The 27,568-nt window shown below is 39.4% G+C and overlaps 1 protein-coding gene across 2 annotated transcripts in view; it reads right to left on the reverse strand.

Moving 5' to 3' along the window:
• Window positions 1-27,568, reverse strand: part of dnah2 (dynein, axonemal, heavy chain 2) — a 63,381-nt gene that overhangs the window by 33,329 nt on the left and 2,484 nt on the right. For both annotated transcript variants that reach the window (XM_084924502.1, XM_084924503.1), the window contains exons 6-40: window positions 27,175-27,413; window positions 26,761-26,952; window positions 25,483-25,640; window positions 23,317-23,404; window positions 22,633-22,838; window positions 22,109-22,238; window positions 21,435-21,617; window positions 21,106-21,314; window positions 20,401-20,547; window positions 19,844-20,000; window positions 19,550-19,659; window positions 19,308-19,437; window positions 18,329-18,517; window positions 18,071-18,215; window positions 17,772-17,964; window positions 17,476-17,676; window positions 15,634-15,790; window positions 15,016-15,190; window positions 14,149-14,312; window positions 13,895-14,056; window positions 13,654-13,757; window positions 13,043-13,199; window positions 11,760-11,842; window positions 11,000-11,180; window positions 10,571-10,709; window positions 10,053-10,270; window positions 9,755-9,847; window positions 9,511-9,636; window positions 9,057-9,167; window positions 8,640-8,834; window positions 8,209-8,315; window positions 6,617-6,806; window positions 6,139-6,319; window positions 4,866-4,993; window positions 1,268-1,420 (exon numbers count right to left, since the gene is read on the reverse strand). In XM_084924502.1, the coding sequence (XP_084780628.1) occupies window positions 1,268-1,420; window positions 4,866-4,993; window positions 6,139-6,319; window positions 6,617-6,806; window positions 8,209-8,315; window positions 8,640-8,834; window positions 9,057-9,167; window positions 9,511-9,636; window positions 9,755-9,847; window positions 10,053-10,270; window positions 10,571-10,709; window positions 11,000-11,180; window positions 11,760-11,842; window positions 13,043-13,199; window positions 13,654-13,757; window positions 13,895-14,056; window positions 14,149-14,312; window positions 15,016-15,190; window positions 15,634-15,790; window positions 17,476-17,676; window positions 17,772-17,964; window positions 18,071-18,215; window positions 18,329-18,517; window positions 19,308-19,437; window positions 19,550-19,659; window positions 19,844-20,000; window positions 20,401-20,547; window positions 21,106-21,314; window positions 21,435-21,617; window positions 22,109-22,238; window positions 22,633-22,838; window positions 23,317-23,404; window positions 25,483-25,640; window positions 26,761-26,952; window positions 27,175-27,413 (5,501 nt within the window). The remainder of the gene's footprint in view (window positions 1-1,267; window positions 1,421-4,865; window positions 4,994-6,138; window positions 6,320-6,616; window positions 6,807-8,208; window positions 8,316-8,639; window positions 8,835-9,056; window positions 9,168-9,510; window positions 9,637-9,754; window positions 9,848-10,052; window positions 10,271-10,570; window positions 10,710-10,999; window positions 11,181-11,759; window positions 11,843-13,042; window positions 13,200-13,653; window positions 13,758-13,894; window positions 14,057-14,148; window positions 14,313-15,015; window positions 15,191-15,633; window positions 15,791-17,475; window positions 17,677-17,771; window positions 17,965-18,070; window positions 18,216-18,328; window positions 18,518-19,307; window positions 19,438-19,549; window positions 19,660-19,843; window positions 20,001-20,400; window positions 20,548-21,105; window positions 21,315-21,434; window positions 21,618-22,108; window positions 22,239-22,632; window positions 22,839-23,316; window positions 23,405-25,482; window positions 25,641-26,760; window positions 26,953-27,174; window positions 27,414-27,568) is intronic.

A 27,568-nucleotide genomic window follows, 5' to 3' on the forward strand; every position in this document is an offset into this window, starting at 1 on the left:
TCACAAGCAGAAACGGCTGCAGTGGGCCCAGAACTACATGAAGAAATTTTCAGACAGTCTTGTTCACTGATGAGTGCCGTGCAGCCCTGGATGGTCGGTGGACGGCCACCATGTCCCAACAAAGCTGTGTCGTCAGCAAGGAGGTGGTGGAGTCACGTTTTGAGCCTGAATCACGGGGAGAGAGCTGGTCGGCCCCTTTAAGGTCCCTGAAGGTGTGAAAATGACCTCTGCAAAGTATGTGGAGTTTCTGACTGACCACTTTCTTCCATGGTAGAAAGAGAAGAACTGTGCCTTCTGCAACACAACCGTCTTCATGCAAGATAATGCACCATCTCATGTTACAAGGAACACCTCTGCATCATTGGCTGCTATCCACGTAAAAGGAGAGGAACTCATGGTGTGGTCCCCATTCTTCCCTGACTTCAATCCTATTGCAAACCTTTGGAGCATCCTCAAGCAAAAAAAATGAGGGTGGGAGGCAGTTCACATCCAAACAGCAGCTCTGGGAGGCTATTCTGACATCCTGCAAAGACATTCAAGTAGAAACTTTCCAAAAACTTACAAGTTCCATGGATGCAAGAATTGTAAAACTGCTATCAAAAAGGGGTCCTATGTTAATATGTAACTTGACCTGTTAAGATGTTTTTGATTGAAACAGCTTTTGATTTCAATGAAATTGATCTACTAATGCTGCAAATTCAACAAATGACCATTTTCAATTCTCTACAACCTATAAAATCTTTTGAAACTCTGTGTGCGTAATAATTTGGAATAGTGCATTTTAAGTGTTTTATTTCTGAAAAACATACTGATTTCATTGGGAGTTTTGTTCAGTAACGTCTGAATTACACTCTATTGGTCGATGACTCGAAAATTATGCCGACTGTCATTTGAATCGACTGTTTAGGAAAAACAGAGAAAAATATCATTTGCATAATAATTTGGAACGCGGTGTATAGTTATGCGCTCATATGAACACAGAAAACAAGCCTTTTCAGTGTTTTTGGAAAAACTTGACACATTTTTAAACTAAAAACAAGCAGTGTAAATAAATCAAATATTTGTTTTTTTCTTTATCTCTAATTTTGTGAACAATATCATTTAGTTTCTGTAGTGTGTATGGCTGTAGATGCCTAAGAGTTCCTAAAAGATAAAAGTTCCAGTATTTATATTTTTATTATTTTCAATTTCCTTCAAACCACGTGTGTGTGTGTGTGTGTGTGTGTGTGTGTGTGTGTGTGTGTGTGTGAGAGAGAGAGATACATACTTCTTCATCAGGAACATTTGGGCAAGAGCGCCGCTTCTTTCCAGCAAAGCGAAGCAGAGAGGTGAGAGCACGAAGGCCAAAATCATAGTGGTCCTGTTTGGACAGCTGCTGCACCGCCAGAGAGTACAGAGTGAACACTTTCTTAGCAAGGACCTACAAGGACAACATCAGAGGGAAATTAAAATTAGCATAAAGACACACAGAAAAAAGGAGGAAAAGGGAAGAAGGGTACACAGGATTAAAATTACAGTGTGACAGAAATGAGACAATCCACAAAATGCAGATCGTGTATTTAACCACACCAGCGGCTTCTTCTGTGGGACAAAACATTAATGGGTATGTAATCTTCACGCTGCAAGAAAACAAGGTTAATAAAATAAAATGTCCATTTAAAACGTTCCAAAGCTGTAGCTGTGGAAACCCTTTTTGTGTCTGTGTGTACTGTACTGGATGTGCGTATTCACAGCTCATGCACAATTACCACTTTCATTTACTTAAGCTTCACTAATGCTTCATTTGCATACTTATTATTACTTGTTAAAGCATTATATGAAAATATTTCTGATAACAGGAACCAAGACCTGCCCAAGTTGGTGTCCTTTATGTATGTATGACTCTCCAGCTTGCACATACACAGAACAACAACATGCACTTCTAAATTTAGCAGCACTGAGAAGCTGTGCTGTTTCAGTACAAGTGTGTTTTTGTTGCCCTTGTTTCTTGGTCGATATCCTTAATTGTCTAGACCTTTGGTTAGTTGCAGCTCCCAACAGGATTCAGCACTGAAAAAGAAAAATTTAACCTAGAAAGCGTGAAGAATGTGTGTGCGTGTGTGTACGAGGCAACATTACAATATGTTTAAACACATCCCTGACTATGGAGTGCAAGAGCCTGCGTACTAACCCTCAAACACAGACACCTGGCGTCAATGCCGCTCCACTCTCTCCAATGCTCACACAAGGTCAGAGAGCACTCATCTTTTACCAGAGGGAGATCACATGTGTTCAGCAAAGTCACAGCAAAGAAGGCTTCACTTTAGTTAGATGCAAGTAAAAAAAAAAACACTAATACACTAACAGGTACCACTAAAATGTGAGGCATCATTTTGGAGCTACGTGGGTTTTTAACCCCCCCACCTCCTCCACATGCCGTGTCTTTGAATAACTGAGTGGCTTTGTAGAATGTGATGAACTTGATAAGGTAAGGCAATACTAGTAATAAAGATCTTTATCTGTGTAAAAATATCTCATCTGCTGATTGGTTCAGCTCTTCGTTTAAGCTGTGATAGTTTAACACGATACAGAAATTATTGTTTGCATTCAGAACTGTGTAAAGGGTAAAACTACCGCACAGATAGCATTTCTTAGGCTGACACCTGAGGTATGCAGATAAAACCTGCAGAGAAGTTAGACTAAGAGGCTTAAGTGAGGTTTGTCAAGAAAAAAAGCAAGAAAAAAAAAATCCAATCTGGTGTATCATCAGGACTCTTACAGCATTTTAGTTTTGTGTATACAATAAGAAATTCAATAATATTTGCTACAGTGGCATCAGTGCAAACAGTCTAATTACTTATAGAAATAAAGAATAAGGCAAAAATTGTCAGGATTAGTGTCGTGGATGAGAGAAGGAGGACCCAAATGCTGGACTCACAGGTAGGTAGGTGAAGGTTGGTGTTTATTGTCGACGGAGTGAACAAACAGAACAGGAGTAGGAAAGGGCTGGCTGGACGACTGACTGACTGAATGAATGAATGAATGAATGAATGGCTAGCTGACTGAACGCAGGCGGAAACGACAACATAACATCAATGACACGACAAGGGCTGAAGGGAAGAGAGGGATTAAATACATGACTAACAATGACAACGATTGGAGACAGGTGAGTGAACAGCTGAACATAATGAACTAATGATAAATGGGAAGAGGACTGAACATAATGCACACAGACCAAGGCTAACACAATAAAACAGGAAGTGGAACAGGCAGTAGATAAACAGTGAACGTGAACTGAAAACACTGGGTCAACGACCCAGAAACCCTGACAAAAATGAAACATGATAATCACACTTGTTTATATGTTACTGTAGATCAGACCTGGCACTGTACAGACTGTGGTCCACATCCAGTCTCTTAGATGTCCCTGACAGACGCATGTGAGGTCAATGTAAAATTAGTATTCAAACATAAAGAAGTATATATCATGCAGTTTATTCCTTTTCACCTGCTTTAGTTTACAGATTGCTCTGTTACTCATCGTTATATATGGGATATTTGAAGAGTTTAAGCTAATGGAGGAGCTGGCACCCAAGCACTCAATGAAAGCACTATAGCTGCTTTCATTGCTAATATCATAGCAGATGAAGTAATTACACTCTAACCAACATAACAGTAGCATTTTGTATAAAGTTAATTGTCTTTTTTAATGTTATTTTTTTTTAGGAACAGTGAAGACTAACAGGAAAGTGAGAGAGGGGAAGACCTGGTGCCACGGGTCAGACTCAAAGCTGCTCTCAGCTGTGCGGCATGTGATCGCCTGCTCATCCCACTGAGCTAAACCAGCGCCCGAGTTAACAGTTTTTTTTAGATTTTTCAAAAACATCCACATAAGTGTTTTATGGAGTTTTGATTAAATTGTGATAAAACGTTGGCGTTTTTACTGTGCATTTCACATTTCCATTGCCTAAACGTAACATATCCTCTTATCAGTAGCATTTCATAAAGACATGAAATTAATAATGAGCAGAACTGAGTTCAGCTTATTAGTGTAGGTCTCCACAACAGTTCCAGTTTCTCATGTGGCCCCCTGGGAAAATTAAATCAGAGTAAAATTAAGGCATACTAGTAACAATAGTTCAAAATAGTGCCATTTTTCACTGGAACTGCTTTCTGGTACAGAAAAAACATAGTCCCTATGGCATCTTAGCAGCATGATGGGACAATGGTTGCAAGAAGGTCTTGGGTTCAAATCCACTTCACAGCTCTGGCCTTTCTGTGTGGAGTTTATATGGGTTCTTTCTAGCTACTGTGGCTCTATCCCACAGTCTGAAAACATACATGATTAATTAACTGGTTATTTCAAATTGGCCATAAGTGTGAATGTTTCTCTGTGTTAAGGTATACTGCCAACCTGTGTTGTATGTAAGTGTACCCTGCCTTTTCATCCTATGATAGCTATGATAGGTTCCAGCCCCCCTGCAACCCTGAAGTAGATACATAGATAGATGAAAACTACCTGCAATACTGTTTTTGACCTACTTTGTTCTTGCACCTCATAAATCTCAATTTATCCCAACAGTTACATACTGTAATGTAATCTCTTCATGCTCCACGATAAACTCCAACTCTTTTAAGCAGTAACCAAGACTACAACATTACCATTCAAACACTTCCTTGCAGCATCATTCCTGCAGAATATATTACAGTTTTGTTGCACTAAAACCAAAGCAACATATTTGTGTTAGACCAGTGGAGCAGCAAATCTAATGCTTTTAGCAAAGAGCGCACTTCAGTCTTAAATGCTAATATCACTTGGCGTTATTTTGCTAGTAGCATTAATGCCAGAGCAGTGCTGGGATACAGTTTCCATACAGTGTTAGTACCTTGCAGTCGTTGAAGCCCTCACCAAAGAGCAGGATCTCAGCAATTAGAGTAGAGTCAGGCACCACCATTGATATAGGTCTGAACATGGACTTCAGGTTGTCAGGAAGCTCAGTACGACCAGCATAACCTCAGGAAAAGAAAAGAAAGCGAGAAAATAGATTAGATTTGGATAAAACAGATCTTCATGTACAGGTCCCCTCTTCTGTCAGCTCTGGCTCTACAGGTTAATGTTCTTCTCTTGGCTCTTGACGGAGGCGGTCAAACGTTCTCCCTCTCCCTTATCTTTCCTGTTTGGCTTCTCATGTCTTTTGTATAGTCTCGCTTATTCTCTAACCCTAAGAGAGTCCCCCAGACTTGTTCTCTAAAAACCACAAAGAATTATGGATTTGATCAACTGGTCCCTTAATGAAACTGACAACTCCTGGGTTTGGGAGAGCCTGATTGTCCTGAGGAGAGGTTTGCTGCTGGATACTCGATGGTCGGTTGCGTCGCGTGTCCGGGGACACTCTTGATGGAGGACATTGAACGACTTCTACCAATTCGGAACCACGATAACAGAGTTCTGGCTGATTGGAGCTGGCTCGGACCTGGCTTATCGAAGAACAAGCTGTTCAAAATCCCACAAGGCTGGCCGACATGATAGACGATGGGCAGGGCTGTGAGAACTCAGACTGTTTTTGAACACAGTATGGATAAGATCTTGGAGAAGCTCATGGCTCTGCTATATGGATAACATCTTGGAGCGGAACAACGGGAATTGAGAGACCTGTGACCAGTGACGGACATTAGACCAACTGTAAAATTGGATGCAGTTTGTTCGCACTAACCAGCTACCATCTTCATCTCATGCGGCCACCCTGGCATCAGCTGGATGCTCAAGGCAAAAGCTGACGGGAATAACAATTCTCCTTTAGATAACAAGACTGTGTTGTGACTTTCTCCCTCCTCATTCATTCGACCGAAGACTGTTGACTTTTGCCTAACCGGGTGAAGGGACACTTTCTCTCGGCTGAACACGGAACACACACACACTCAGTGTGTGTGAAATGCAATGGAAAATGCATGTTGTGCATTTTCCATTGTTATACCTCTCTGACCTGTCTTCCCCATGTGATGTTGTAATGTATGTATGGTCAGAAGGGTAAGATGGCGCTGGCGAAGGTCGGCAGCCTTAACCCAACAAATTTCCCACGCGTGGGACTAATAAAGGTTATCTTATCTTATCTTATCTTATAAACATATGGTGACAACTGCACAATTTTGTTGACCTACCGGGATTCATGGTGATAAAGATGCCACATGACGAGACCAGACGGATGTGTTGTCCCTCAAAATAGAACTTGGACTGCAGAGCTGTGAGAGCAGACAGGATGGAAAGGATCTGCTGGGCCACCACCGACAACACTTCAATGTTGATACGGTTGAACTCATCAAAGCATCCCCACGCTCCTGTCTATTTGAGGTGGACATAATGAAATACACACAAATTTGAAATCTGATTATGTAGATTATGTTTTTTCCTTAGCTGACATGCAAAACCTTTGGCCTGCCTAAGGGTCAATACCACAAAAAGAAAACGCTATTCAGAATTTACTGAAGCCAAAAAAGTTTTAAGCTAGATATTTTTCATATAGTCATGTACTAGATACAGCATCACAGCTGGTAATTACTCAAGGCATTAAAAGCATTAATGTACCAATTTTTACAGTTATTGTGGTCACCTGATATCATCATCTCTACTACTTCCTACCTGAGCCAGGCCAGAGTACATGCGTCCCATGGACTTGTAGTCCAGTCCTTCAGAGCAGTTGACTACGATGACATACATGCCTAGAGCTTTTCCTAAGTCCTTTACTGTCTCTGTCTTTCCAGTACCAGCTGGGCCTTTAGGAGAGCCTCCACGGTGGAGATGAAGTGCTGTGGTCAGTGTCATGTAACACCTGAAGTAAAACTCTGACATTTACTTTACAGACAAATAAAAATGTCGTAATACAAGTATTAAACACATACTGGAACTATTGTGCAACATGGTAGAAATATTTTTGTAACACACACAAGATGCAAAATCATGAAAAAAATAAGCTTTCAAAAAAAGTCACTCAGAAGTCAAAATTTCAAGAAATTTGGTCAGTGAGTCAAAATTTGAGCTACATAAAGTTGAAATTGTGAGATAATAATTCAAAATCTCAGGTTACGTCTGCCAGGCCATTTTTTTTCCAGTGGCAAAAACAAGCTTCCATAAAAATGGAATCATGGTGTTTGTTACTTAATATGTACACTATATTCTCAAAATTATTCACTAACCCATCCAAATCATTGAATTCATGTGTTCCAATCACTTTAATGGCCACAGGTGTATAAAATCAAGTAACTAGGCATACAGACGGTTTCTACAAAGATTGGTGAAAGAGTGGAGTGCAGCGAATTCAGTCACTCAGTTGCAGTGAAAGAAACTCTTAATGCTTCAGCACCAACATTTTGGACAAGTTCATGCTTGAAATTTGTGGGAACAGTTTGGGGACGGCCCCTTCCTGTTCAACCATGACTGCACACCAGTGCATAAAGTCCATAAAGACTGTGAGTGTGGTGTGGAAGAACTTGACTGGCCTGCACAGAGTCCTGACCTCAACCTGACAGAAAACCTTTGGAATTAATTAGAGCAAAAGCTGTGAGCCAGGCCTACTCGTCCAACATCAGTGTTTGACCTCACAAATGCGCTTCTAGAAGAATCGTCAGAAATGATCAAAAATCATCATCAGTCTTAGTAGTCAAACCACAGCCATCTTTAAACGTGAATTTTATTTTTGTCTTGATAACCTGTAAAATTTTGTGACTGTCTTGTATAATCTGTACTTAAGGACTTGTATGATGGACTTGTATCCAAGAACTCGTTTATGTGCATCTCTCTGTCAGCCAATGAAAAGAACAGATGGAAAGACGTGTACCTGTAGTGGGAGAACACAACCTCGGCATATCATAGATCTGATCATTGAATGTAGAAAACAGAAAACTTTTACACAGCCACTGTACTTGATGCTCAGCAAGGGTCAGGGAACTGTGCTGCGAGCACTAGTTATCATTTCCAAGGCATCCAAGTTGAATTGCTATATATCTACCATATTTTTACAAATATTAGCCGAATAAAAAACAGAACACGTGATGCTAAACAAAAAACAAATATTTGAGGAAGTGAAAATTTGACTCCAGCCCACTTTTTGACAAACACTTTAGTGCCAGTGCGTGCTACAGTAGGTTTTTTTCTAGGACCAAAAAGATGCCCAAGGTGAAAATCATTATACTCTGGATGTCTGTGTGTGCATTAACTGAGTAATATGATGTCACCTGTCAGTAAGCGGAGTAATGACGAGCCGTCCCGAGTTGCCCAGGTACTCATATCCATAGTTGAACTCTGTGTTGGTCTGTCGGATTATACAATTCATTGCATTCCCCTGGAGTAAAAACAAAACAAAACAAAACTGAAACAAAAAGAGTTTAAATATTTTCTACTAAATTACTAAGCTTACATTAAACTAATGAAAGTGATTAGCTAGTACTTTCATTTGTCTATTCAATATGAGAAGCTGTATATACCAACATAGCACAGCAGGCTAGCTCAGACTAAGTACTTTTAACAAACAAGATGCTAATTTAATCCCGTCTTTACTAAATGTTACTTATACCACCTGCATAAATGTTCCTTTAACCACCACAATCCACTGATAAAAGCAATTTATCAACTCACCTGTTCTATCAGTGTCTTGCGGTCAGCTTACCTGGTCTTTTTCCCAGTAAAGCCGCAGCTGAGAGACCCACTCAAAGGCACTGACATCGTAGCAACCTGCCTTGGCCAGCTTATCAATAACATCCCGAGCATGAACCTCTACTGTCACCAGAGCTACGATCTTCAAACGCAGGACTTTGGGCAAGTTACCACGAATGATCTCTGAATAGCAGTGAAGCATGGAGACCTGAGAAAGACAGTTGTACCAAAAATTTGACAAATTTATTTGATGCGTGGTCATTTTTTATTGTCAACATGACAGCTATGCACTATAACCGCACACAATACCGGCCTTGACTTGAATACTCACATGTTTTTATGCATATAAAATAGTGTGACACCAACAAAAAAGAATATGATATTTACACACTTTCAGAAGTTTAGTGAAGTGGCAAAAAGTCAGTCAAACCTGTTTCTTCTTCATGGACTTCAGGGGGGCTTTGTCAGCTCTCTCTTTGCAGTTAATGAGAGCTCTTGTGACATCAGCAGTCCACTGGATCTGACTAGCTGTGATTATCATCTAAAACAGGAAGAAATAATCCTTGTTTTAATCTTACTCTAATATTAAAATTATACAGGTTGCAAATGTAATGACTTATTAACTTTCTAAACTAAAAGGCCAATGCTATAAATTTGATACAAATAATATATAAGAAGAGTAAAGTAGCTTATTACTTAAACCAAATACACAAGGTGAGTAAATCTCTTTTAAACTGGAAAGAAATAAGTTTTATTTAAGCCACTGGGATTTCTACATTATTAACAGGATGTGCAGGACCAGTAACTGCATCAGTGCCAGTGAATGAGAAAATCAGATAAGAGAAGAAGAAAAGGCAGGACAGGAAAGCCAAAAACAGACATACCTGTCCTGGCCAAGCTCGGACCCATTTGTCTCTTGGTCCTGATATCCTCTTCAAATCTACAAGGCAGTCCTTCAGGGACTCCTTTAGTGAAAGGCGCATGCTATGCTCCAGCTCGCACAGCCACTCCTGCATGCACACATGCAAATAAACTGGTGCTCACATTCAGTATCATGATCTTCTCCACTGCATTTATCACCACAACACTCCTGTCATATTATATTTCGGATCATTGTTAGTGCTGTACCTCCACAGGTTTGTTCAGTTCCACTTTTTCATATAAAGAAACAAACTCCCCATCAGCAGAGAACATCCCAGCAGCTAGTGTTTTAAGCTTTGTCTAGAAAACACACATTTTGAAGGAAATCCCGTTATCAGGGACAAAGCAGTGTTTCCAGTACACATAATGTGGTTTTATATTATTTAAAGCACAATCAACACAAAGAGAAAGTTAACTACTGTTACTTTCTCTTTTCTCATTTACTGTTAACTCCTTTGTTAACAGTAAATGTGTAGCACTGATCACAGAGTATGATTGTCCCTGCCTTTTCAGTAGACAGGCTCTTAATGTTGTCAAAACACTTCTTCAGGTGAGGCTGCATGGCTTGTGGATTCTGTGATTGTCCCAAGATCTCCAGAACGTCATCATTGGACAGGAAATAGAACCTCGGGAAGATCTGCCTTTTGGTCTCCAGGTATGTGTCCAAGGCTTTAAGGATTTCCTCCAGCTCAAAACCCATCTGTGACAGCTTCTCTGGCAAACCTGCAAGGCACAGAGGTTGATCATAGACTTAAAACACATTTTTATTTTACAAATTAGATGACTTGGAATTCTTTTTGCTCAATCCAAATCCTTGTTTAGCTAACCTCTTCTATACTGATATTTTAGATGTTACAAATTATGTTAAATATTTTTTAATATCATCAGAAAAGTTTCAAACTTACATTTGGGCTCTGAACTCATGAAATATTCTTATAGAGTTGTTAAGGGATTTTTAGGGCCTGAAGACACTGTGTGCTACAGTTTTAATAAGAGCACATTCTTTAAAGTAACATGTCATACCTGGCTTGTGTGTTCCCTGCAAGGCATTTTTATCCTTGTGGAGACAACCCATAATGGTTTTCCAACTAGAACTTATGTCTTCAAATTCTTTGCACTCATGAGGCAACTGCTCCCGGATGTCCTTTCCTTGGAAAATGTTCTGGGGGAATAAAAGAGCATTTAAATATATAGTTACAGACACTAAGGAACAGACAAAGCTTAATTCTATGCTGAAAAAGAAAAGAAAATGAAATGCTCAAAGGAAGCAGCAAGAAAACTGAAATGAGAAAACAAAACAAGACAGCGATGGATAAAGACTGAAAAGGAATGACAACATGCAACTAAATTTTTATCAATACAAGAAACATGTATAAATCAAATAACTAGTATTCAAATACAATAAAATGACCAAATATATTTTTAGAAGTACTCTGCTTGGGTTGCTTGTACCTCCAAATAAATCCAGTGCCGTTGCACATTAAGGATCATCTCAGTGACTTCCAGCACATGGGAGAGCTGACGCTCCCAGCGGTCCACCTCCTGTTCAAAGGCTTTGACAAACCGAGATGCCTTCATTGTGGACAAAATAACTTGGTTGTCCTCCAGTGCCTGGAAAACCTCTTCTGTGCTCCTGGGAGACAAGAGGAGGGTAAACATGACCACTGACGACTGCTTAAAATTGGATTGTAAGACTAATATTACTTCACTCTGTTAGTTTACACGCAGCAACAATGTTTCAGTGAAACCGTTGCACAGCTGTGGTGCCCTGTTCTGCATTAATCGTGCACAGAGTCTGCTGAATTACAGTGTCACTGTGTATCTTCCCCTCTGCCTGCTTTCATCATGTTCAGTGTGGATCAGCGGCACTGTAAAATCAGCGGCAATGGCTCAGGCCTGCTGATTAAACTGGATCTGAGGTCTGACTCAGTTTGTATGCAGCGGATGGCTTAAACATTCCCGCTGACACATCTGCTCATTCTAACTTCATAAACAATCACATTACTCTCAGATCCATTGGATGTACGCTCTATAGTATATAGAGACGTAACACAGGCGTGTAGAGTATGAAAACCTAACCTCATGACAGTGCTGAGCTGTACTGAACTGTCGGTGATGCAAATACATAAAGGTATGATGAATACTGAGGTTTGATGGGAAACTTCTTTTTCTTTTCTTCTCTAAACCGTCCCTTCAAGGCTCACTTTCTCACCTCAGTCGATAGTGGCCTTCGTCTTTGTAAGGTGCTATGTCCAGGGTCATTTCCTTCCACGTCTTGGTGATACCCTTCAGACCCTTCAATGTCACACATAAAAAGCACTGTTAAGAGAAAAACCACACTGACCTAGCAAAATAATGAGGAAATATTTCCACTCTTTTCATATTGACCCAACTTGATTGATGAGACAGTCATATGACCCGATTAATAACAGAACACAATTCATCTTAGCTTTGCGTTTTAGTGTATGAATTCATTGGGGATGGAGAACTTTTACATTTGCATAATGACAAAATTTCTTTTCCAATCGCTCTTTTGTGACCTCTTACAAGAGATTCTTTTTCCTATCACTGGGTCTGAGGTGGCGGGAATAAGAATTAGCACCTCCGAGTGCGAGCTGGTTTCAGCTGGGATACAGTGGAGTGCCCAGGCCAGGTCAGGGACAAGGTGCTGCCCTGAGTGGAGGAGTATCTCAAGGCATTATGAATAAGTGATCGGAGAGTGGAGAGGGGAAAGTGATAGACTGGTGCTGTTTTTGCTGTAATGCGGATGCTGTAGCAGTCTGTTGTAGTGAAGAGTGTGAAAGAGTGTGTTCGATCTATGTTCCTACCCTCACCCATAGCCACGAGCTCTGGGTAGGGATTAAAGAATGAGGTTGGAAATACAAGCAGCAGAAATGAGCTTCCTCCAGAGGGTGGCTGAGATCTCCCTTGTCAATAAAGTGAGTAGTTCTTCTATTTGGGAAGGACTCAGATTATAGCTGCGACTCTGTTACTGCTACTATAACCGACTGAGGTGGTTTGGGCGTCACATTCGCTAGAGCGATTAAATCTCTAGGCTGACTTCGGAAGGCCTGGAGATATAATCTCCCACCCGAATGAGCCGAAGGAGGAGGCTGACGAGAGGGAGGTCTTGGCTTAGAGTGCTGGCTCCATAACCTAGAAAATGGATGGCTGGATGAATTGTGTGACCCACACATAGATCTCTTTTGGCAGATACTTTTTGGACTTAAGTTTTTCTTCATTTTACTCTGAATTTTCTGGTGTTGTATGTCTATTAAGGGAAAAGATTTTATCAGTAATACAAAAAGTACATTTCCTTCTTAAAACCCCTGGAAGGAAACACTTTCTGAAACCTAATGGAGAATTTAAATTTCAGATTCTGACAGGATAATACTGACTAAACCACATCAAGCAATTGCTCCCTTCAGGCTCGCTTTCACTCACAGCGCTACAAAAGTTCCCACTGAGCACCTGTCTATATTTATAAAAAAACACCTGTTCTATGGAGAGTTCCTTGGTGGCGGCTCCAGAGATCTCGCAGATTTTGCCAGTATACATGTTGAAGCCGAGAGATATGATCTTTTCCAGGGTGAATTCAACACCGGTTGGGTCAAAAGAATACTGCAGCTCCTCAGAGATCTGCTTCCAGTGCCTGAAAGACGCATTTTAAGTTAAGTTATTCTTGTCCCACTTTTCTCAGATGAAGAAATATGCAAGGCTAATTGCAAGAACACACACGTCTTTATTTCAAAAGCACTCGTGAATTTTTAGTGTGTAAACAGTGTGGTAATAGTGATACAGTAATGTAACTCATGTCTGTTGTATCTAAAAAACAAAGCTAGGAAAATCTTCTGTTTGTAAGAAGAGAAAGAAACAAAGTATAAAAGAGGGGGAGTGTCAGCTAACACTTTGTGGCAGTTCTTGATTTGAGACACTAGCATCTTAGCTACAAGCAATAAACTGCTCACAGTCTTAATTCTCTAATCTTTTAATGATGCTCATTTGTAGTTGTAAACCAACCCCATTAGGCACACAGATGCTTCATGCATTTTAACACATCCAACATATACTGAAATGACAACAGAGAGCTTGTTTTCAGTCAGTACCTGTCTCTTATGGCTGGGTTCCTCAGATCAGCAATGAGCGGGATGACCTGCCTAAACTGGTCAATCTTGTTCTTGGAGAAATCTACAATATCCCACTGTTTATCCTGCAAGCAGACAGAGATCACATCCTCACAGCTGTGTGATGAAAATGTCAAGTATTGTTAAGTACTGCATTTTGTGATTTTGGCAACAGATTTTGTAAATTTAGCAGTCACTAGACTGTCTTCAATGAAGAACTGACCTTCAGATCTCTCTGGAGTTTATGGAGTTTTTTAAACATGTCCTGTGCGGCAGTCTCCATGCTCTCTGTCTGCAGTGTACCAAACTGGCCAGCCTTCCAGATATTCCAGTTGCCGTTCCATTCCTCTGTGATATCCCAGACCTGCTGCAGTTGGTCCAAGTCCTACAAACCACATAGCACAATTTATTGTCATCAAATGTTACTGTGTTGCACCAATGCTACGTTACGATTCTGAGCCTAGTGCTGGTCCACACCTTCTCCAGAGTCCGTATGCTTTTGGAGGGGGCTTGTTCTATTTTGAAGAATCTCAGCCCATCGAGGATGGTGCTTTCTTCCTGTTTCAGAGTCTCCAGTTGGCTACGATGCTCTGCTATTTGTTTTAAGGCCAAGTCAGTGCTCAGTGCACTGTTAAATGGACCTGGATATGCAAATGTAAAAACGTAGTGAGGTATGCACTCATGAAGGCACATAAACACAGACACTTATGTGTTTAAGCATTAATCATCTGTTTAGCACTGGAAAAAAAAATGAAGAAACAAACATTGTCCGAACACACTAAGACTGACCTAAGCCTTGAAAAAATAAGAGCAAAGATTAAGTCATATTGTTTCTACCAAGTTGTCCTCAGTAGTATGTCTTATGTAATATTTCTGTTTATATTATCTAACTGTGGAAACATTTCTTTTATCGCTTTATAGATTTTTTAGAGCGCTTACAAAGGATTTAATATTGGTCTATTAGTCTATTCACCAACCACTGAACATACAAAGACTTTGAGTGGAAGTAATGAAAATAGGACATGAAACAAAAGTAAAACCTTCTAAATAAGAAAAAAAGATAATATTGGACATAAAAGCAGCAGGAAAAGGCAGAAGAGGTGGAAAAGGTGAGGGGCATTATAAAGATGAAGTATTATGAGTAACAAAGCAGAGATACAGGGTCAAGAAAAGATTAGAAACTGGGTATTGTTCCAAAAGAGGCTTAATTTAGATCGTTAATGAGAGAAAAAGAAACAGAGCAAGTGAAAGGTGCGCAATCACAAAATCATGACAAACTTGAAAATAAAGCATCTGAATATGTGAAAGAGCAAATGAGGGAGAGAGATAGAGAGAGACTGTGACCTTTGGCACTGAACTCCTCCACAGTGGCCTCAACCTTCTTCTTCAACTCCTCGTACGAGAGGAGGAGGCTGTTCTTAAACTTTTCCTTTTGTTTCTGCAGCATGATGTCACTGTCGATCAACACCTGCTGGAACCACACCCATTCCTCATTCAGCACATCACGCATTTCATGCACCTGCAGAGAAACCGAACACAATCAGCAGAACTGAATCATGATTAGAGGGAATGCATTTCTTCATGACATGTTCCAACAGTGTGTATATGTGTGCAGACACTCAGAAACCTTCAAGGTATACAAAATAAATTTGGCCTTGATTAGAAAAGATATGTTTTGATTGGTAAACTATATTTTGATACTATCTGAGGCCAATGAATGATAAACTTCACCCTCTGTGTAACTGCACAGTTACTGTCAATATCAAAACAATATGAAAGACATTTTATTTGGCATGTCGCTCATAAGCAACACCAGCAGTACTCTTGCACTAACTGAGAGAGATAACTGGATAGACTTTACAGAGATACAAAGACAATGTGAAAATCCAATGTGGTTGTATATAATACATACACAAAAACATGTGCTTTTTCAGTTTGTTTAGGGATGAACAAGCCACCTACATCTTGTTCCACTGGGACTTCATATTTGCCGAGGATAGCAAACTGTTCATGGATGACAGGAATCTGAGCTTCGGTCTTGGTCAAATTGCTCTGGAGAGTCTCCAAGAGCTTTTGGCTCTCACTGAGCTCCGTCAGTGTCTGGGGAGATTTTTTCAGCCTAAGCACACATAGTACATACAAACAAATACAACACAAAGTCAGATTTGCTTTTTATTATATTCATTCATTAACATTCATTTCGGCAATGTTAACTGGATCGTTCCTTCATCTTCATGTTCTGAAGACTAAAGCAATCAAAACTTAAATAAAGCAAACCTTCTCCTCAACAGTGTACCATAAAACATGCCCGTATATGCACGATATAGTCACACTTGCAGGATTTGTAAAAAGTCAACAGTCAATTAAGTGCCCACTAAGACTGCAAGTGTTCAGAGGACAGAAGAGACAGATGAAATGTCATGTCACTCCTGAAAACCCAAATACAACAGACTATAAGACCCACTAAAAGTCTCGTTAGGCTACAGTTTGGTAGCCTATTAAGAATAAATTAATGACATATGTGATGTTTTGCACAACTGTAACCCCACTAGCATGAAAGTTGTGAAAGTTGTGATATCATAAACCCACACTGTATACTCATTAATACATTAAAAACAGATAAAACATATAAAATGATTAAACTGAGATGGGATAAGGCAACAAAAGGAACATCTTGCAACTAATTAGATTCATTGGCAGCAGCTCACTGACATTACTGGGTGTAAAATGAGCATCTTAGAGAGACAGTTTCTCAGAAATGAACATGGGCAAAAGAAAAATGCATCTAGTGGTTATTTCAGCAAAGCAATGTTAAGCAGTATACTTCATCTAATACAACTGCATGTCTTCACAGTAGAAGAGTCTGGGTTCAGAAGTGGCCTGTCTGCATTCCAGACCTTTCACCAATTGAAAAGATTGGATGCATCATGAAACGCAAAACACAAAGAAGACCGACTGTTGAACAGCTACAATACTATTGGACAGCATTCGTCTACTTAGTCCAGCAGCTGGTCTACTTAGTTTATAGCTGTAAATGGATTGTTATTCACAGAAGATGGGATGCAACACAGTCTGTGTCCCAGATGTGTTACTGCCATTAAATTATAAACAAGCGAATATTTTTTCAGTTTAAACATTAACTTGTTTTCAGTGTTCTAATGTGAATAAAATCATTGTATTTTGCTCTATTTATATTTTACCCAGCATCCAAACATCTAAAATAACTGCTTGTTATGTGATTGTAATTGCATGTTACTTCCCAACCTCTGTGCTTCGATAAATTATTTTCAATTCTTTCACAAGGTCTCTGCTTAATTAAATACACTTAGCGCTGCCGACTGCTCCGAAGCTAAGTTTGGAAAAGATTGTATCAAATGCCGGTTAAGTGTAGTATACAATTACATTTTTCTGCTAAAAGTGCACAAGATTGCAAGTGTGTGTGGGCAAAGCAGTCTGCACTGCGTGGGCTGACCTGTAGATGTTGCTGTTATGGGCTTCAGGCAAACAAGCACTGACATTCAATTCGTAATTCATGATCAAAGCATGTACTGGATAGCGCACAGCTCACACAAACTCCTCTTCGATAACACTTACATAACTGATGTCTTTTTCTCAGTAGAATGATATTTTTGGTAAACTTTTATAAGACTTCTTCACTTCAAACAACATTAAATATTGACCTTAAAACATACACCTCAAACATTAACTCTTGATTAATTATATTCACAAGAAAGCATCTACTAGGTCCCAGAGTCAGCGACATAAAACCCCCTGTACGATAAGGTTATTTCACTGATTTCCCACCTGCTGGCACTGTCTTCCAGGGAGGCATGAAGTTCTTTTAGGCGCATGCTGGCCATGTCACTGAGAAGCTGAGTGAACTTGGTTTGCCACTCATTACAGTGCTGCACCAAGGAAGACTTGAGCGGTGAACAGTCCAGCATGACAAACTGGATGTTAAGCACCGTCTCTTCTTGTTGAACACTGCTGGCCTTCTCTGAGTACCTGGAAGTCAAGACGTGATAAAATATTGCAGAAAAAAAACGTTGTGGACGACTCAAGAGAACGCCGTTAAATATTTAGATTATACTTCACAGTACCTTTGTATATCTGCATCAAAAGAAGACAGCGGTAGGTTAAGTCTCTGGTAGCGTTGTATAATGGAATCCTTATTCATCTCCCAGATGTCCCTGTATTTGTCCCAGTTTTTTAAATGAGATTGCAATTGGCTGGCATTGGCTGTCATCCCTGAGGCAATTGCAGCCTGAATCTTTTTTATCCCCTCATCTTGCCCTGGTGGATCAAACAGCATCAGAGTCACCCAGTAAAGAATAGAATTACAGACATGGTGACATATATGTTTATATGGTATTTTTATGTTTTAAAAAAATGTTCTGACCTATAATGATGTGTATGGGATCCTTCTGGGAGTCTTGGTTGGAGAGAAGTTCTTGGAGTCGTTTAAATTCTGAGATGAGACTGATGAGCTGAGGCATAATATTCACAACCTGAGCCAGCTTTCTGAGAGTTGGGGAAAACGCTACCTGTTAAAAGAGACCCACATACTCATGTTTTAAACTGTTAACATATATGGACATGTCCCTTCACAGTGTCAACAAATCAATGACTGTACCGGATTAAAACAGGTATCTAGTACCTTTGGAGCCATTTGTGGAGCTGCTCTGTGGAGGGTAACGAGGACTTTAAACAGGGGGCTGGGTGTAGTCTTGCTGTCACCGTTGATCGCTTTGGATAGCTTCTTCAAGGAGTTTTTGATGTTACTGTTGAAAGCTTCTTCTATCATATGATCCACCCTCTCTATGTAGTTCACCCAGTGCTCCTGGACCTTAACAACCATTTCACAATTGTAACATACAAAATACTGCAATAGAAACTAATATTATTAATTAATATTATTATTATATATTTAAAGACACTAAGGGTGTATGAATAAGGTTTGGAATAAGTGTCTTTTTGTTTATACTTCTTTTATACTGTATTAGACTTGTTTATGTGTTTTTTTTTCTGACAAAAATGACCAGAGTAAGGACAAAATGCAGTTTTTAAAGGACAATTTCATTTATTAGGAGAAGAAAGCTTTTCAGATCTATTTAACAAAGTGATTGCCGGCTGCATGCAAAACAGTGGTGAAACTTCCAAGAAGTGGCCAGTGACCAAAATGATCCCAAGAGGACATCGCACACTCAAGAGATCACAAAAGAACTCAGAGCGACATCTAAAGAACTGCAGGCCTCACCTGGTCTTAGTTAAGAGTCAGTGTTCATGATTCAATAATAAGAAAGTAACTGGGCAAAAATGGCATCCATGGGATAGTTCCAAGGCAAAAACCACTGCTGATCCAGAGCTTTCTCATTCCTAACGCGTAACGCACACACGAAAGATACGTCCTTATGAGACGCTCTGTGTTCCATTTAAAAGAATTCTGCTCGCGGCGCTGACACACACTTCGAACAGAGGCTCCAGCCCTCCATTCCAGCCCTAACCATAACCGTAACCCTATCACATAGTGTTTTTCAAAGCGTTTCACCAAAATACCAGAGCACTTTGGTATAAATGAGTCAACATTTCTATTTGAAAGCCCAAATAGTTTAATGGCAGATGAACAGAGGACATACCTCAGGTCCATCATCTGCCAAGATGTCATAGATCCGGGTCATGATATTGACAATATCCTGGTGTGCTGAGCGAAGTATTTGGAGAATGTTCTGCTGGTGAGCCTTCTGGTCATCCTCAAACTCCAGATTCCTAAATGAAAATAATTGAATTAAATAAATAATACTTTACATTGAATTTTTTTTATGTATTTATTAAACAGACTTGTAATGTAATGAAAATGAGTTGTTAAATCAGTTCTTACCTGTACACAGTTTTTCCATCCAGTTTAACCAGAAGTGCTTCACTAATCCGATGACAGTGTTTGAAGATGGACTGACTGGACACTTTGTAATTATCAATTATCACATGGAGCTGAAAATAAGAGGACAGTAGAGGGAAGAAGACAAGTGAAGCTCATCCACAGAGGTTTATTAAAGGTTCAAAAAAATACGCTACAGTTAAGGAAAATGTGATTGTTGCTAGTTTAGTTCCTGTTGTCACCAGTCTGAGGCTCAAAAGAAAAATATCTGTAAGTGGTGAACTGCAATCTTACAACCTTGTCAACATGCAGGAGACAGTCACGGATAAAGATGTTAGAAGCTCCTTTAGACAACCACAGGAGTTTGGTCAGACCCGGCTGGATCTTCTTATCAATGAAACGTATTCTCTCCCGAAAAAGACCCAACTCCTCAGGAGAGAGCATTTCTGTGATCCTGCCACACAGACGGGACCCAGAGATCAGAAGGGCATTAGGTAAATATGTTTTTCTACTGACTGAATAATATCTGAACAGGCAGGATTATCAAATACAGCATGTACATCTTTCTCTGTGCTTGTAGGTGTGTAAATGTGCAAAATTTTGAATCCATTTTAAAGTCTTACAAGTGTTGATCAGTATTGGTGTCACGCTTTTCATTTTGTATAAAAGTGGAAGGACACGGGACCTTTAATTTAAGTGATTTTCATTAGCTCACTGATTAATAATCTTCTTATAGTGCTCACAATTACAAGGATGTTAATTCACAAGACGTGTTCACAACACAAAAACTGGTCAAGCTCTCCAGATGAATGGTGATGCTGTGTAATGCTGCAAGCGAGTGTTCCAAGTCAGACCTGTTATACTCGCGGACCAGCAGCAGTACTTGCTGCCTCAGGCCTCTGAGGTCATCTCTGTCCTGGTAAATGTCAGATACACTCTGGGGGATCTCAAACTTTAGTCGATCCCAGCACTGGATCTCAGAGAACAGATTCAACAGGTCGCTAGACAAAAAAGATACAAAATAACAATACAGAGTAAGTACATTAGAATGTAAAGTTGTACGTAAATCTCTGGAGACCCATGGGAAATTATACACTTTAATGACTGTTTTAAGCTAAAACATTAAATACTATCTTGTTGGAAACATTTCAAGTATAACTTCTGCAGTACAAGGCTGAGCAAAAGCATCCCTGAAATTCCACCAGGGCCTACTTTTAGCTGGCTACCAAAGCTGTTGTAAATACTTGTTTAGGGGGCTGCCCAATAGGTTGCACATGATATAATATTCATAACTCTTACAGTTTAACTTCACAGTCATGAATCTGTTTGCACACATTTATATAAAAACTGTACATGTACACATTTGTGTGTTTGTATTCATGCCCAAATGTTTGGTCTTTGCGTGAATCTATTGTGTAAGAGCACATTTGTGTATTCACCGAACAGTAAAGTGTATTTACCATCAGTTATAGCGCATCTAGGTTTATTACACACAGTTTAGCATGTAAGCTTTGTACCTCTTGTGTTTAAGTCATGTGTGCTCGTGTTGTTTGACCCACTTGTCAAAGTTGATGTCCAGCTTCTTGTCCTTGCAGCGCACCATGAGCGGCTGCTCCAGGCGTTTGAGATACTGCACATCCAACTTCTGAGTCCATTCACTGAAGTTCTTCCTCACAATCTCATCCAAAATTTGCATAGTTTGACCACAAGTGGTAAGTAACTCCTTGCAGGTCTGAGAATCCAGTATTAAGTGGGCCTTCTGAAGCACCTGGAGGCAAAGGAGAGCAAACAGAGTAGAGGAGATGGAAGTAAGGTTGGTTAGTGATTGCACAAAGCAATAATTGTGTACTAAAAATCAAAGGTCTTTCTTATTGTCTAAACGCCTCACCTCCATGAATCTCTCTAACTGATGTCTTCGGGCCGTCACCCAGTAGACCTGGCCTGCTTTCCAGGGCATATGATCAGGGTAAAACATTGAGGTCTGGTTCAGCTCTTTGTTTCCGATTTTAAGCTCTTTGTAAAAGATATTGCAGGTTTCCTCCAGCTTCTCTTCTACAGTGCGCTTAATGGACTGTGATGGAGGAATTCAAAGATATATGTTATGATGGTAACAGAAAAAAATAGGGCAAAGAGAAAAGTTTAGCTGTAACGAAAACAGAAAAATAGCATTTGATCGATCATTGCACTGAATGAAACCTGTAATCGGAACAAATCTGAAGGTCTCTAGTACAACAAAGGCAAACTATTCACCCATGTGTGCAACTTCTTTTACTCTAACAAACACACAAACTTGAGCACAGCAATTTATTCACCCCGTTATCATGGCAAAGTGTGTAATACGCTATTCCATCGTGTCTATGGACACATATGCAGAAGTTGCAGTCACAGCAGGGTTTTGCCATGATACTGGGTTGATTTATTAGAATTAGCAACACAGGACCAGATATTAACCTGTAACATTTAATTAAAAACAAATGAAAATGTGTTACATTGTTTAATACAAATTTAGCCAATGGTAAAACTTGTGTAACAGTTTCTGTGAATGTTTTTGTGAAAGAGTACCTTGCGAGCAAACAAAGGTGTAAAGACATCCAGGAGCCGAATTCCTTCCTCAACTGTGTTCCCTGTCGTAAATACTGAACCAATCAGGCCCTGAATCTTCATCTCCAGATCTTTTACAAACGCACAAAACCTGTACACATGCATACACACGCTAAAATATCTATACATGCCAAAATACTTAATGAATTTAGCAAAAGCACGCTAACAGAAGTGTAGACACGCATACTAACACTGATATCCGCAGAGACGCATTAATGTAGAGGAGAAGTTAAAATCGTGTAGGGATGTATTAACATAATAAGCATCCACAGGTAAGATCAGAAAAACAGCTTTTATATTTGTTCACCAGTATAAGCACCTTCTGCCAAACCACTCATTTGGGTTGCATAGGTTCTGGTGCTCCCTTTATTTAACTGCCCGTGGCTCCCCACAAACAACAATTATATTTTATAAACATGAAAAAACCCTTTCAAACTATTATATTCCATATTCATTTGATTATTTTAAAACAAACAAAGCTTAACCTGTTGAATTCATTGCACCATGTGGTATCCTTGACATCAAGTATGCCCTTGTCAACAGAGCGTAGTTTTTCCAGGCTACGATGGAAGTCGCTTTCATTCTTCAGGAGGGTGCCAGTAAACCCTGGTCCCTTGCAACCACCTAAGCATGGCAGAGCCCTTTGCTGACCATCCTCCCAACGGGCAAACTGATGCTGGCAGTCACATATCTGAGAGCAAACAAGAGAAGCTAATAAACTCATATCAAACAACATATATATCTATCCCACACAAGGGATTTTCTGAAATTATATTGGAGGTGATCACCTGCTGACTCATAAGACTATCTATAAAGTTGTCAACAATAAAGGCCACCTTACTCACACAAATGAGCAAACTGTCACTATACTTTGTATACTGTTTAAGAAATTGTATTTAAATAGAAACAAAATTTCTTTTCAGTTTTTGTTCTGGGTGTTTTGTGATTAGTCTCCATTTTACAGGAGCCCAAGCTGCTTTTATAGAAGAGTTCTGTCTACAGAAGAGCTACTGAAAGAGTAGGACAGCACAAGGTGGGTGTCATTTTTTCCTTTCTTTTTTTGAAACATGTCTTTTTAGTATTGTTCCTTTGCTTATGATGGTTAACCTGATAATTGTGATTCAGTATGCAGTGCTACTTGTTCTGTGCTACCGAGAGAAAATATTTACCTCAATTAGGTCTCTGAGCCTCTGAACATACGACTCAATCACCACGATAAAGGTTGTTTTGTCCAGGACCCAGCCTTTTCGGGAATACCTGATGTGAATGAAAAAGGATAAAGATAAAGGAAAAGGCTAGAACAACGGAGCAAAGAGAGCAAAGAGAGCAAAGAGAAACAGAAAAAAAGGCAGAAAATGGGCTTGGATGACTGGAGGTTCGTGGGCAACACTAAATGAAATGGTTTTTCATTTTATAATATATCTTTAGAGGTTATAAATAGGACGAGTGAAGTTTATCAATTGTGAAATCTTTAAAAAGAAAAAGGACACTGTATATACCAGCGGTCCCCAACATTTTTTGCACCACGGACCAGCCTTTAAGGTGTCGTGGATAAATACAACAACATAAAACCAGTACTGGTACCAAAAAAAAAGAAGATTTATTCATAACACACAGGAAAATAACCAGGGAATCCGAGTAAATGATAAAAACAATAAAAAAAATAGCGCTAAAAAACGATAACAACCCTGAAAACCATAAACTTCACACCTGAGCCTCAACTCTCGCGGCCCGGTAACAAACGAGTCATGGACCGGTACAGTCCGTGGCCCAGGGGTTGGGGACTGCTGGTATATACCATTATACAGCTGTGTATATGAAAGGGCATCTATGACATCTGTTTGAGTTCCAATCCCTCTAAAGTCTTCAGAGTGTCTAAAATTTGTTTGCTTTCTATGAACCCAATTTGGAAAAAGTCTGGAAACTGTGTAAAATGTAAATAAAACGGTATTCAAGGACTTGTACATCTCAAAAATCTACATTTTAATCACAATAGAACAGAATATCAAATGTTTAAACTGAGAATGTGTTTCATTTAAAGAACAACATTCATTTTGAATTTGATAGCAACACGTGTCTAAAAAGTTGGGACGGGGTCATGTTTGCCACTGTGTAGCTCCCCTCTTCTTTTAACAACAGTCTGTAAACATCTGTGAACTGAGGAGAACAGCTGCTGGACATTCATGTCCGATAGAGGATTCTAGCTGCTCTACATCTTCTTTGTTCTTCTTTGTCAAATTTTTCTTTCATGATGCGCCAAACGTTTTGGTTGGTGAAAGGTCTGAACTTCTACTGCGAAGCCACGATGTTGTAATAGATGCAGGATGTGATTTGTCTTACTGAAATATGCGAGGCCTTCCCTGAAAAAGATATCATCTGGATGGGAGCATGCATGCTGCTCTAAAACTTGTGTATTCCTTTCAGCACTGATGGTGCCTTTCCAGATGTGCAAGCTACCAATTCCATAGGCACCACGCACCATCAGGCTTTTGAACTGAGCACTGATAACCAGATGGTCCCTCTCTCCTCTTTCGTGCAGGGCATGTGGTGCCTTTCCAAAAATAATTTTAAATTTGGATTCGTCTGATCACAGAACAGTTTTCCACTTTGCCTCAGTCCATCTTAAATGAGCTTTGGCCCAGAGAAGATGGCATTTCTGCATCATGTTCACATGTGGCTTCTTCTTTGCACGGTAGAGCTTTAATCTGCATTTGTGGATGGCACGGTTAACTGTGTTTACATACAGTCATTTCTGGAAATGTAGTGATTTTCAAGACAGAAACATGCATGTTGCTGTTTTTTTGTTTGTTTGTTTTCTTTAATGCAGATCCCCAAGTGCCCAAAGACACAGGCTTAATATTGATTTTCAGCCTTGTCCTTTGTGCACAGATTTTTTTTTCCACATCCTCTGAATCTTTTGATTATATTATGTAGTTGGCAAGATATTCCAAGTTTTTGCAGTTTGACCTGGAGAAACATTCTGAAACTGTTTCAGATGTGACAGTTTTTTTGTTCTTTGGTGAACCTCTGACCACCGAACTGCCTCTCTAAGATAATCACTTTACTGACTGACTGTTATCAGTTAACCTAATTAGCTACAAAATGTTCCTCCAGCCTTTTGGAATTCAGCTTTTATTTCAAGGTTGAGAACAAAATACAAGAAGATCTGAGGTGATGATCACTGTAACCTACATGGCTGAACTTATTTAAGTAAATATGAACCTAAATATGAATTTAGGTTCAAGTTCAGACTATCTATATACAACATATTTAGGAATTTAAAACAATCAAGAAAACTCTGTTTTGTATTTCTATGCATGTAAAATTTCTCCTACTTGTGATGAATTTTTGAGGCACGGAGGTAAACTTCCTTCCAGATCAGGCAACACTGCATGCAGTCGCTGAGGATTTGTTTGCTAGATAACACGTAGCCTTCAAAAATCCTGTCCAGACAGATCGTTTGAGAGCACAGACGGATGATCTCATTAGTCATCTGCAACACAGGGACATATATTTTAAGTATTTGGCAGCTGAGCTTTTTCTTGCGCTTATTAACTTATTATAAGGAGAACAAAGAAAGCATCGCCCGTCTGCTACTTGTTAAATTACCCCAGTCACAGGTCATTACCCTGCAGCCTTCAAGATTTACAAATTATATGAATTATATTAACCAGACAAAGTGAATCTGAGCAAAAAAAAAAAAAAAAAGTAATGCAAGCATGCTAACCCAAAACATAATAATTTTATAATTATTATAATTTATCCCTCTGCTTGTTCCTGAGTCCATGTAGTGATTTTCAAGACAGAAACATGCATGTTGCTGTTTTTTTGTTTGTTTGTTTTCTTTAATGCAGATCCCCAAGTGCCCAAAGACACAGGCTTAATATTGATTTTCAGCCTTGTCCTTTGTGCACAGATTTTTTTTTCTGTCATTTTAAATGTAAAAATAAGTCGTGCAATGAAAATGATCAGATATTTTATTTGGTCCATTGACTTGCTAGATATCAGAACTCTGATGTCTACATATTCAAAACGGGTGCTCATGGTCTCTCTGATGATGATGATGGTGATGATGACGAGCACCAGTATGTGAGAAAAAGAAGGCACAACAACAGAAAATAATACAGCTTAAAAAGGTGCTCCTAGAAAAACATTTTATCACAAAATGAAAATATGTGATAAGTAAATAACAGAACAATGTATAACACAGTCAGCTGCCTTTCAAGTGATTCTCTTGGCCCACGGATGGACTTCAGTTTTAGGTTTATTTAAATAAAGCTGATATAGTTTATAAAGCTTCTATTGTAGCTATGATGAAAAACAACCAGTATGAGCATTCCACATTTGATATATAGTGTATGACAAGTTAGATACAATCCACCAAATCTACAATGAAAGTACCAGAGCATTTATATAAACACTGTTTTTCATTTTGATATTTAGGATATTACATAGTACAAGCCAGGGATAATAGATAAAAATGAGCCTAAAGTGTTGTTGATTAATGAGCACTGACCTGTCAAAATAAAATCCATAAAATGAATTGTATCATGAAAAGGACACTGGTTTAAGTCTAATGTTGAAATCTAGCGAGAGTTTAACATTTCAGGTACCTGGCGGAAGAGGTTGACGATCCTCTCACTGGTATTGTAGTGGGGGGAGTTGATCCAGATGATTCGAATGAGACTGACAATGTGTTTAAACTTGGAAGCAATTTGATTTGGTTTGAGCTGCTCAAGCTCTTCGCAAGGCTCCTTCAATATGGACAAGAAGGTCAGATTTGACTGGGCCTGAAGAGAACAATCCTGGGCAGAACACACACACAAAGTCAAGGTGAAATTAATGATTACTACTATTATTTCAGTCACATTCACCAAAGCTTTCATGTTCACATATTGAGGCCTTCCAGCCGACTGCAACATACGAAGCACAACACTTTGCGCTTATGATGCTATTTGTTTTGTAAAAAGAATGTTGACATTATTTTGATTAAATCTTTATTATAAGCTGACTTTGCGCAGATTTACCTGTATTTCATGTGCCAGCTGACAGAAGCGCTGTACATACAGAGACTTTGCAACCTGGAGGATGTTCTGGATGTGCTTGACCCCTGGCTTCTGTAGCTGCCGGCTGATGTTCAACAGCTGGGTAGAGCGAGTCTTCCAGAAGGATATCTCCCGCAGTGGACCACAGCTGTCTCTCATGTTCACAATGTCTTGCGCATTTAGTAGCTCCTTGATTTGATCAGTCCAGTGGATCATTACAACTAAAACATGTAGAACATGTGAATGGAGGACAGAGGAAATTAAGGTAGGAACAAACAATATAGAAAAGACACATAATAAGTAGATATGAACTAGTGGTGTTATGCTATAACTACTAAGCATGACTACAGAAATGTCATGGATATGAGAATGCAAC

This window comes from Perissodus microlepis, chromosome 3 (assembly GCF_051167445.1).
Source record: "Perissodus microlepis isolate ML-2025 ecotype Zambia chromosome 3, ASM5116744v1, whole genome shotgun sequence".
NCBI lineage: Eukaryota > Metazoa > Chordata > Actinopteri > Cichliformes > Cichlidae > Perissodus > Perissodus microlepis.